The 12,547-nt window shown below is 37.2% G+C and overlaps 1 protein-coding gene across 3 annotated transcripts in view; it reads left to right on the top strand.

The window, feature by feature from the left end:
- invs (inversin) overlaps window positions 1–12,103 on the top strand; it is a 37,425-nt gene extending 25,322 nt beyond the window's left edge. For 2 of the 3 annotated variants that reach the window (XM_048152106.1, XM_048152107.1), the window contains exons 11-18: window positions 85–314; window positions 431–537; window positions 1,638–1,847; window positions 3,131–3,360; window positions 4,386–5,094; window positions 6,214–6,419; window positions 8,095–8,199; window positions 11,412–12,103. In XM_048152106.1, the coding sequence (XP_048008063.1) occupies window positions 85–314; window positions 431–537; window positions 1,638–1,847; window positions 3,131–3,360; window positions 4,386–5,094; window positions 6,214–6,419; window positions 8,095–8,199; window positions 11,412–11,530 (1,916 nt within the window). In that variant the 3' untranslated portion in view covers window positions 11,531–12,103. Of the gene's footprint in view, window positions 1–84; window positions 315–430; window positions 538–1,637; window positions 1,848–3,130; window positions 3,361–4,385; window positions 5,095–6,006; window positions 6,084–6,213; window positions 6,420–8,094; window positions 8,200–11,411 lie in introns of those variants that run through there. The other variant, XR_007178955.1, reaches the window with a different exon arrangement.
- The last annotated feature ends 444 nt before the right edge of the window (window positions 12,104–12,547 follow it).

Below are 12,547 nucleotides of genomic sequence, written 5' to 3' on the forward strand. Positions count from 1 at the left end.
TGTTGGTGGAAATGTGTCAGATATCTCTGTTTAAAATATAACAATTCCGTTCTCATGGTAAATCTGCATCTTGACTATGTTTAGGAGGGGCACGTGTTGATCTGGTAGACATAGATGGTCACTCTGCCCTGCACTGGGCAGCTCTGGGCGGTAATATAGAGGTATGTGAGGTGCTGATGGAGAACGGGATCAGTCCTAACCTGCAGGACCACGCTGGACGAACTCCCCTGCAGTGTGCGGCATATGCCGGCTACATCAACTGCATGGCCTTGCTCATTCAGCATGATGCAGACCCCAATGTCCAGGACAAGGAGGTAACACTGAGAACTTGTACTGGCTATTACCCATGAGCACCCTGCTTGAGATATTAAAAAGAGTAAGACTGAAAAATAGCATGAAGTCTGACTTTAGTGTTTGTTTATGTGTTAAGGGGAGGACTGCACTCCACTGGTCCTGTAATAACGGATATCTGGATGCTGTGAAGCTGCTTCTGGGGTGTGGGACATTCCCCAACCATATGGAGCACACTGAGGAGAGGTAACAAACATTCACACATGCACACAGTTCTTGTGGTGTGGCCTTGTGGTTACAGACTACAGGTTCAATTCTCATTAAAAATGTTAATAAATGAAAAATATTTCATGTTATATATTATTAAAATATGTTCTTATTAAGACTATTCAAATTTTGAGGTTAGTAAGATTTTTTATTATTTTTGGAAAGAAATATTTTTTTTTAATCAGAAAGGATGCAGTAAATTTATCAAAATTGAGAGAATTTTTTGTAACACTATCTTTACTATTTCAAATAAATGCTATCTATTCATCAAAAACAATGTATCATGGTATCATGATTTTCCCCCCAAAAAATATTAAGCAGCACAACTTTTTTCAGCATTGATAATATTAAGAAATCAGCATATTAGAATGAATTCTGAATGATCATGTGACACTGAAGACTGGAGTGCTACAAACCACGACCCAGCAAGTTACTCAAGCGTGGATGTCATTGACTTAAACAATATTTTGAAGTAAATTATTTTATGTTTTATGTATGAAAGGTTTGTAAGGCTAACTTATATTGCTTTCGAATCTTATGAAGTATGAAATAACAGCTATTAATAAGAGTAGAGTTTCATAATTAAATGTAATACCATCTCTATGCCTTATCACTAGCGAAAGTGAAGCTTAAAAAGCGAGGAAAGTGAAATAGAAAAGCAGTATGAAGAGCAGTACTAGTGACAACAGAAGGAGGGGCTCGGATGACATCCTGAATGGCTGTTTCATTGTAGGGGGCGTAACTTGTAGTAGGGGCGTGGTTTGTAGTACTGCAGAACGCAATCGAACATACTTGGAAAATTCAACTTTGCCATCACAGGAATAAATTACATTTAATTTAAATTACAATATATTTAAATAAAAATGTTGTTTTTTATTTGTAATAATACTTTAAAATATTACTGTTTTTACTGTATTTTTGATCAAATAAATGTAGCCTTGGTGAGCAAGCCAAGACCTCTTTCAGAAACATAAAAAATCTTACTAAATCTTAAACTTCCTATAGAAATGTTATATATAACAATTTTTGGGGGGCCTTGGCATCAAGAAGTTGAAACCCCCCCTGTGTTAAATGACTAGGTACACTCCTCTAGACTATGCCCTGCTGGGGGAGCATCAGGAAGTGACCCAGTTTCTATTGGAGCATGGAGCTCTCTCCATTGCTGCCATCCAGGACATCGCCGCCTCATCCATCCAGGCTCTTTACAAGGGCTACAAGGTCCGACGGGCCTTCAAAGAACGCAAGAAGCTCCTCATGAGACACGAACAACTACGCAAGGATGCTGCAAAGTAAGACTCAAGTAAACATGCACTGAAGAGAAAGAGATAAGATAAGATAAATGGTGGGGTGCAAATATTCTCTTAACCACAATCCAGTGCTGATTGATGCGGCTAGACTCATCTGTGGAGCTGACACGGAATGTTTGCATGAATATAATACGTGTTGTTTAATTATGTGTGTTTTCTCAGAACCAGCTCATCTATCTACCTGCCTGCTGAGGAATATGAGCATCAATTTCTTGCTGTCAATAATGGAAATAGATGAGACGATAGAGAGCGAGAGAGAGCGCAAAAGAGATTCACTCATCCTCCCTCCTTTTCTGTTAATTGGGCAACACTCAGCTGCTCAACAGCTTGACATTTAGAGTCTGTCAGCTCTGAGGATGAATGAATACACACATACACAGCTTGGAATATGTTCTCTCTTTTCCAGGCTCTGCATACTCGCATTAACATACATTCTTTTCATTGCTTCTTAACTTGTTTGCGTAGTCCGTCACTTTAACCGCCTGTGTTTATCTGTGTTATTCTGCCCCCAGTCTATCCATCTCCTCGTTCTTTTTTGTTTCCTGCTAGGTAAAGGTGTTCAAAACTATGGAGGGATGTGTAATGCTGCCCTGTTAAACTGTACCAGCCATTAATGAGAACAAAAATCAGATGAAAGATTAATCATTTATCTGACTCTAAAAACCTTAAATGAACTTAATGAAAATGAGTTGTACGTACACTGCCGTTCAAAAGTTTTGGGTCGGTAAGATTTTTTTCATGTTTTTGAAGGAAGCCTCTTATTCTCACCAAGGCTGCATTTATTTGATTAAAATACAGGAAAAACAGTAATATTGTGAAATATTATTACAATTTAAAATAAAAAAAGATATTAAAGTGTTATGCCTGTGATGGCAAAGCTGAAATTTCAGCAACATTACTCCATCTTCAGTGTCACATGATCCTTCAGACATTCTAATATGCTGATTTGGTGCTTAAGAAACTTTTTTTATTATTACTATCAATGTTGATAACAATTGTGCTGCTTAGCATTTTTATGGAAACAGTGATACATTGAATAAGAGTATTAATTTCTTAAAAAAAATAAAAAATCTGATCCCAAACTTTTGAACAGTAGTTTAAGTGTACATTCACATTCACAATGGCAACCTTAACCAGATACTTGACCTAGAACTTACAGCCGCCTGCAAGCGTCACAACAAACATTAAGTAAATGACCTAGAAAAGTCATTATCAACTGGATAAGCATGTGTCACGTCAATGAATGTGTGTTTTTGTTTCTCTAGGAAGAGGGAAGAGGAACGCAGACGTGAGGCAGAGCAGCAGCTCTCATTGGTTGAGGCGTATCAGAAACAGCGCATCTCATTAGCTGCAGTCGGAGTGGAAAAACTTTCATTGGTTGAAACGGAGCAGAGGGTTAAAGATCCAGTGGCGGTGAAAGGACACAAACACAAAAAGTCCCCCGGTGCTCATAACATTCATTCACAGAGCAGGAGAGAGAAACAACATAGAACTGGTGAGTTTAGTTTATGAATAAAAAGTAAGGAATAACTGATATGTTGACCTTGAGTGCACATTAATTTTACAATAAATTATTATTTTTAAACATTTTATTAAAAAAATAAATAAATAAATAAAATTATATATATATATATATATATATATATATATATATATATATATAAAATTTTTATTTATTTATTTATTTATTTATTTTTATTTTTTTTGTAAATAAAATGTATATATATATATATATATATATATATATATATATTTATATATATATATTTTTTTTTTCTGGCTGATGCCAATAAGCTGATAAAATAAATATATATATATATATATATATATATATATATATATATATATATATATATATATATATAAAATATGTAAAATGAAGTATATAAGTATAAAATATATATAAAGACCCAATTTATACTGTGAAAAAATTGTATTATAAATATGTGTAAAATATTAATTTGAAAGTCTTTAGTTTCTATTACATTACATTATTTAGCTTTTTTCCTACTCACTGTAATACTGTACCTTTAGATATATTATTTATTTATTTAAATCAGTTTTTATATATTTTTTACTTATTTTAATACATGCTTTTATTAATTTGCTTTAATTAAAATGTTTTATTTAATTTAATTTAATCTTTTTTATTTATTTTTACATTTTTTACACTATTTTTCTATAAACTTTTCAACGGATCCCCTAGCACTCCCCCTTCATCCTCCCAGATCCCAGTTTAAAAATCCCTGTTATATGACGGCAAAGGCAATCAAAATGTAAAAACAGAGTTTTCAAATAAAAACCTCTAATATTGGCCGATAACTGTTATTGCACTTATACTATATGCCTAGCTTTTTTGTTTGTTTTCTGAAAATCATGAAACACTTTAGAACGTTTGTCTACAAATCAGAATCAAACTTTCAGCAGCATCATAATAATAACAACAAATAATCTTCTTTTGCACCACCTAATGTTATGACACATTGTCATATCTAACAAATTGTTTTGTTTCTCTGTCAGAGCGCAGAACGAGAGCGGCCGAAACACCAGACACTTCTCTCCCCCCTGCAACCTCTGGCCTCACGGTGACCCCCCTGGGTACCAGTAAGTGTTCAGGCACTATAGAGGAGGTGTGTGGGAAGGAGACAGACACATGTGTATCAGTGGAATGCGGATCCACATATGAACGCCGATCCCCTGCTGGTTCCAGTCGACCAGGCAGTGCCAAACTGGTCCACACAGGGGCCCATGTAGCACCAGGCCACATGGAGACCACCACAACCCCCAAATCAGCAATACATACCAGACCCAGGACTATAGCTGCCCACTCAAAACCAGTGGCCCAGGCTACACTACGTTCCACCGAGACACCGACAGACAGCATCTATAAATCACCATCCAAGGGGAACAAGCCAGCATCAGACCACAAATCTACAGGAACCCAGCAATATAACATCTCCAACTCCACCTCAGAAAGAACCTCTGTCACACGGCAAAAAGAGAGACGGGCAGAAAGAGAGATGGACAGAGAAAAGGATAAAAGATCAAGGACTGAGGGAGATAAACAGGCTGGCAGAGAGAAACAGAAATGTACTGGGATGGAGATGGACAAAGAGAGATTGATGAGCAGAACAAGAAAAAAACAACAGGACAAAGAGAAGGAAAAGAAGAGAGACAGCATCCGTAGTAAAAATCAGGCAGCCGTTGTGATACAGAGAGCATGGAGGAGGTACTGATGTTTATTTTTTTGCTTCCACTATTTCTCTACTACAATAAATACTTGATTCTGATTGGCCAATCACAGCATGCTACAGTCAAATATTTTTGTATAACGACTGTGTGTTTGACCGTTGTCTCCTGCACTAGGCATAATGAGATGCACTAGCTTTCGTTAATCAGATGAATCCAATCCCATTTCAGATTCTGAAAGTTCTGTTTATATGAACAATAAATGTTACAATCTGATTTACATATTCGTTTAAAAGTGCATTACATGTATTCCAAACAAAAGAACCGAACACTCAGAACCGAAAAAAGCCATCGCGATGTTGCCACCAGAGTTACTGTGAGTATTTTTGTCGATTTTGCCTTGATGACATATCTAAAAAGAATGCTGACATTTATGTCAGAGAAGCTTTTTTTAGCAAATATTTAGTAAATATTCAGTCTTCTCCACTGGCCAGTTCGTAAGACATGAGATGTAAATAAACATAAACACCTTTATATGATGTAAACATATGCAACATGGCACTGTGCATGTGCGCAAGCTATTTTTGAATCAGAGAAAATTTATTTGAGGTCTACAACACCCCTTTCAATCTGATGGAAATTTCATTTTTCTACATGAAAATATACATAAAATTTAAGATGTATCTATTTATTAATTTACAAATAAATGGACAAAAATTATGTTAAGTTCAAAACGTTAACTGTTTAAATCAATTTTTCCTTCAAATCAGCACAGAAAATGCAAGAAAAGTCTGCAGATTCCATCTGTGTCTGCTCATATGTTGCCCACATGTTTCTTGTTTGAGTTGTGGCATGGATTTGTGCCCACCAGCACATCAACACCTCGGAGGGGGAGGTCACCAGAATAGGCCTCTTATTTTGTGTGTGTGTGTGTGTGTGTGTGTGTGTGTAGGGAGTGTAATGCAGACCCATGAGTGCACTTTCTTTTAATGGCTTAACTAAAATAATGGGATTCAGAGTACAAAGAAGGTATATGCACATTCTTGAAGTCCTTTTTATGAACAGTAATGTGGTTTGCTCGTTTGATTGTACATCTTTAATATGCTGTCGCTGCATTTGCTGGTGCTTATGTGAAAGCGTAACATGTTTTTCCATTCAGGTCTTGTATTCGGGGTCGTCTTCGTAAGGTACTGTGCAGGACTGTGAAAGGGGTGGAGTCTGCTGAAGTCACAGCCCTGTTGATTCAGCTATTATGGGAGTGGCCTATTGCTTATGACCACACCCACCATAAAATTTCTTCTGATGTTCAAGCTGCTCCTACCAGGAACGCAGGGAAAAAGAGCTCTGTGCTGCAAAATATCTATGGTGAGTGATATATTTTTGGAACTGTAAACTTGGCGGAAAACAAATTAAAGGGTTAGTTCACCCAAAAATGAAAATAATGTCATTCATTACTCACCCTCATGCCGTTCCACACCCGTAAGACCTTCGTTAATCTTCGGAATGCAAACTAAGCTATTTTTGTTGAAATCCGATGGCTCTGTGAGGCCTCCATATGGAGCAATGACATTTCCTCTCTCAAGATCCATTCATGTACTAAAAACATATTTAAATCAGTTCATGTGAGTACAGTGGTTCAATATTAATATTATAAAGCAACGAGAATAACTAAATTATATAATTATAATTATATAATTATAAACGACTTATATAGTGATGGCCGATTTCAAAACACTGCTTCATTAAGCTTTGGAGCGTTATGAATCTTTTGTGTCGAATCATGATTCGGATCGCGTGTCAAACCGCCAAACTGCTGAAATCACGTGACTTTGGCTCTCCGAACCGCTGATTCGACACAAGATTCATAATGCTCGAAGCTTCCTGAAGCAGTGTTTTGAAATCGGCCATCACTATATAAGTCGTTATTTTGTTTTTTTGGCGCACCAAAAATATTCTCGTCACTTTACAATATTAATATTAAGCCACTGTACTCACATGAACTGATTTAAATATGTTTTTATTACATTAATGGATCTTGAGAGAGGAAATGTCATTGCTGGCTATGCAGGCCTCACTGAGCCATCAGATTTCAACAAAAATATCTTAATTTGCGTTCCGAAGATTAATGAAGGTCTTACAGGTGTGGAACGACATGAGGGTGAGTAATTAATGACATTATTTTCATTTTTGGGTGAATATCACAGTTTTAATCACGATAAAAGTGTTAGTTTACCCCAAAATGAAATTCTGTAATTAATTACTCACCGTCATGTCGTTCCAAAACCGTAAGATGTTCGTTCATCTTCGGAACACAAATTAAGATATATTAAGAGTATTCTATTTTTCCAAATATCTGATGCAAAAAAATGAAATAATTTATTATAATTTACAATTTATTTTCAACCATACGTCTGATCGCTTATAAAAGTAATAGGATGCCTTTACATGATTTACGATTCCTGTCTGTAACATAAGCGTCACATACAAGTTAAGTTTAAAAGTAGGCCAAGCATCACTAATAAGATTATTACAGAGGGGTGTTATGTTTTAAGTGACGTTCCAACACAGACACACACCGTCACCCCTCCCTCCTTTCATATCAGTTGATAAGGTGGAGTTTCGACCCAGTTAACGCAACTGACCTTCAGCAGACATGAACAGGTGATGATGGCTGAGCAGGCCAGAGACGCTCTCATTCTCAAACACACGCGTACACGTACACACACAGACACTTGTTCCCCTCCCCGCTCCTCCCTGACAGTCACAGCGCTTTGAAAAGTTCATTGCTGTCAGATGGAATGTCGAGCTGTCTCCTCTCGCTCACAAAACGCAGACCTCCCTCCCCTCGACCTGCCCGCCGCTGCCAGATGGACACGCGCTCACACACACCTGCACGTTTGATACCAAACTGTCCAAATTGTTATTTTAACAGCTCTAGTATCAGTCGTGACGTTAACGTGGAGATACTGATCCATTCAAGTAAAAAATGTGCATGTGACCATGTCCAAAGCAATAAACACTGCTGTTAAATTTGGTCTAGGTGGAGCCCCATCCAAAAGAGGGCACTCTCTTCGGGCTGCAGCGATTAAGCCACAGAGCCAAAGCCAAGTGCTGCTGGATCTGTCACTCAAAACAAACAAACAGTGTAAGTACTGGGGTTTATAATCACTGCTTGTGTTCTTTGGTGGTGTACGTTTTCAGCAGCCATTACTCCAGTCTTTAGTGTCACATGATCCTTTAGAAATCATCATCTATTTGGTGCTCAAGAAACATTTCTTAAAGGTGCCATCGAACTTTTTTTTACAAGATGTAATATAAGTCTAAGGTGTCCCCTGAATGTGTCTGTGAAGTTTCAGCTCAAAATACCCCATAGATTTTTTTTACATAATTTTTTTAACTGCCTATTTTGGGGCATAATTAGAAATGCGCCGATTCAGTGCTGCTGCCCCTTTAATTGCTCGCGCTCTCCGCCCCCTCCCGAGCTCTCGACTCTATCATTGCATAAACAAAGTTCATGCAAAGTTCATGTTCATCATGCATGCTGCATGCATACGTCAGATTATGTGAGTATTGTATTTATTTGGATGTTTACATTTGATTCTGAATGAGTTTGATAGTGCTCTGTGGCTAACGGCTAATGCTACACTGTTGGAGAGATTTATAAAGAATGAAGTTGTGTTTATGCATTATACAGACTGCAAGTGTTTAAAAATGAAAATAGTGACGGCTCTTGTCTCTGTGAATACAGTTATAAACGATGGTAACTTTAACCACATTTAACAGTACATTAGCAACATGCTAACAAAACATTTATAAAGACAGTTTACAAATATCACTAAAAATATCATGTAATCATGGATCATGTCAGTTATTATTGCTCCATCTGCCATTTTTCGCTATTGTTCTTGCTTGCTTACCTAGTCTGATGATTCAGCTGTGCACAGATCCAGACGTTAATACTGGCTGCCCTTGTCTAATGCCTTGAACTTGGGCTGGTATATGCAAATATTGAGGGCATACATATTAATGATCCCGACTGTTACGTAACAGTCGGTGTTATGTTGAGATTCGCCTGTTCTTCGGAGGTCTTTTAAACAAATGAGATTTGCATAAGAAGGAGGAAGCAATGGAGTTTGAGACTCACTGTATGTCATTTCCATACACTGAACTCTTGTTATTCAACTATGCTGAGGTAAATTCAATTTTTAATTCTACGGCACCTTTAACTGCTTAAAGGGTTAGTTCACCCAAAAATGAAAATTCTGTCAATAATTACTCACCCTTATGATGTTCCAAACCCAGAAGACTTTCGTTCATCTTCGGAACACAAATGAAGATATTTTTTGATGAAATCTGAGAGTTTTCTGTCCCTCTATAGACAGCTACACAACTGACACTTTGACGTTTCAAAAAGTTCATAAAGAGATTGTAAAACTAATCCATATGAATTAAGTGGTTTAGTCCAAATTTTCTGAAGGTAAATGATTTATATGATGACCAGATTGAATTTAGGCTTTTATACATATTTAAAGGGGTGGTTTATTATGATTTCACTTTTTTAACTTTAGTTAGTGTGTAATATTGCTGTTAGAGCATAAACAACATCTGCAAAGTTATGACGCTCAAAGTTCAAAGCAAAGCGAGATATTTTCTTTTAAAGAATTCTCTGTTTAAGGACTACAACAAACAGCTGGTAGGTACTACAACGAGCTTCTTCCCGGGTTAGTGACATCACTAACCCTAAAATTTACATAAACCCTGCCCCTGAGAACAGCAACAAAGGGGTCATGTTATTGCAATACAGTACATAACACAAACACAATAGCATGTCATAAAAGCAAGATGATAACATAAGTTATAACTGTAATTAAAGGTGCTAAAGAGGATGTTTTGTTTTATACATTTTTGCAATATTACTTGAAACTGTCTTTACTAACTGATAAAAGACTATTTATTAGGTGCACTGAAAGTAATAATATTAATATACATCATCTGTGCACGAGATAGGGCCTTAAAAACATCAGCCAATCGTTTACGCGATCATCGCATAAACGATTGGCCCTCTGGCTTGTCAATCACTGCCATGACGATCCATGTGAGAGACGCGCGGCTGCGCGCTCCAGTAACTTTCCACACTCCACAGGCACTGCATGCAATGTTTTTGTCAGGAGACAGGAGTAACAACTGCAGATTATGAGTCACCTGCGGTGAGTCCGACATAATGAATCCACGGCTTTAAGTCGCGCACACACTTAACGATTGTTAGGCCGATTATGAATGTAAATTGATACTTATGACTGATCGCGCTCAAACGCGTCCAGTCAGAGCCAGTTGCGTTCAGTCTGCGATTACAGTCGGTGTTCAAATTCCATGTGAAAGTATATAAATCTGCTTCAGGAGCAGGAAACAATCGCTGTATGTTGAGCTCAGTCAGAATGTTTTAGCTAGTCGTTAAATGTGTGCCCGGCTTAATAACACAGTGAATGGCGGTGGTAAACACTCGTGTTCCGATACTCGTGCACGAGTTTTGGGAGGCGTTCCCTCTAAATGAGGTTTGTTCTTACCCATGCGCTCATTTCAAAAACTCAGTCGACAAAAAGAACCTCTTTAGCACCTTTAAAGTAAACTATTGTTCTATCTTCATGCAGCATATATTCTCTTGCTCTGTTACAACAGTTCCCACACAAGTAATTTATAGATTATCATGACAGAATATGCAGTCAATGACTTTAAGATAGGTAACTCCACATCAGCTACATAAATTCATCATCTAACCGTTCAGAAACGTCCTGTTGCATTCTACATGTTGTCACTTCTTCTTGAGTCTCTCCATCATTGTCCGACTCCATTTTGAACATAAAAGGCTCAACAGTTTCTGACATTTTAAGTGAGTCTGCGTGAGGTAATCGGCACTGCTAACACAAGCTCTTGAAACTCCGCTCTCTTCTTAAGAGCAGCAGCTCATTTGCATTTAAAGGGACACACAAAAACGAAGAGTTTTTTGCTCACCCTCAAAAAATGACAAATTTAACATGCTATAAAAAATGATCTGTGGGAAAACTTCACATACACACTCATAAAGGCCAGCTTACACTGCAACCAACGGCAACAGCCGTCGGATCAGTGTCTATTTCCGTCGGTTGGTGCTTGTTTTCGCCATTGAACATGTTAAATCAGAGTTTGTCGGGCAGTGGAACATCTGAGAAGTTACATAATGTAATCTGGAGATTGTTTGCATTGATCTGCATGTGTCATCTGATGCAGTGTGTGTTGTCTCAGTGAGATTTCTTTCAAAAACTTTAAGAAAAAGTGTGTGCGCAAATGTTTGACATATGTGTGTGCCTTCTTTATCCACAGTGAGTGCTGTCGACTGTGTGAGCCTGGTGGATTCTTTAAGTCAGGCAAAGCAATACTCTTACCATCTACGCCCATCCAGTGCTGGCAGTCAAAGCAGTGAGAGCAGAACTAAGAACTGAGACCACAAAATGGACACCAACATGTTTTGACTTTTTTTTACAGGAACTAAATCTTTCTAAGAGACACAGGGATGATGTGCACTTAAACTCATTTGATGCTTATTTAAACAATTGCATGAGGTACAGTGAAACTCTTATGGTCCGTATCTGGGTTTACACATGAAATCTGCAGTATCAGCTTGATTACTGCAGAGGTTAGAGGTTAAAACCACAAACACAACAAATGTATTAGATAACCTTTCATTCTGTCAACAACAGGTCATATATCTGTCGTAAGGGTGACATACGCCTTACATAACAAGACCACCTGCATGGGAGACCACTGGGTGTTAATATGCTACAGATGTCACATGGCTGTTAAACTGCCTCTCTCTTTGAAACATACTCATATTTTAAGCCCATTTCTGATATTGTCACAGATCTAGGCATTGTATTCTTATATTCTATCGCCAGCCCTATTTTTGAGTGGGCTGGATTATTAATACATTTTATTCTTCACTATAAATCATTGTACTCTTTTTACGATTGATGTATTATTGTAAAATAAATTTTTTAAAAGTAAAGATACCTCAATTTATGTGTTAAAATGAGAAAGATTTTGCTCACATTGTCATTTTACCTCACAGATTTTGTCCTTTATCCTGAGAGAGTAATAATTACACCAGCATTCAAAAGTTTGATGTCGGTAAGATTAATTTTTTGAAACACTCTTATGCTCAGAAAGGCTGCATTTATTTTAACAAGAATACAGTAAACAGTAATATTCAAATGATATGGAAATTTAAGCAGTTTTTTTATTATTACCGTTTAAAGAGTAATTTATTCCTGTGATGTCAAAGCTTTTACAGCAGTCATTACTCTAGTCTTCAGTGTCACACGATCCTTCAATATATTTGGTCAAGAAACATTATTATTAAAGTTGAAAACAGTTGTGCTGCTTAATATTTTTGTTTGATTTTTTTTTATTTGGTTTGATTCTCAATACTGGCAGGAAATGACTGAGGTGCGCTTGAGCAA

Source organism: Megalobrama amblycephala, linkage group LG13, assembly GCF_018812025.1.
Source record: "Megalobrama amblycephala isolate DHTTF-2021 linkage group LG13, ASM1881202v1, whole genome shotgun sequence".
NCBI lineage: Eukaryota > Metazoa > Chordata > Actinopteri > Cypriniformes > Xenocyprididae > Megalobrama > Megalobrama amblycephala.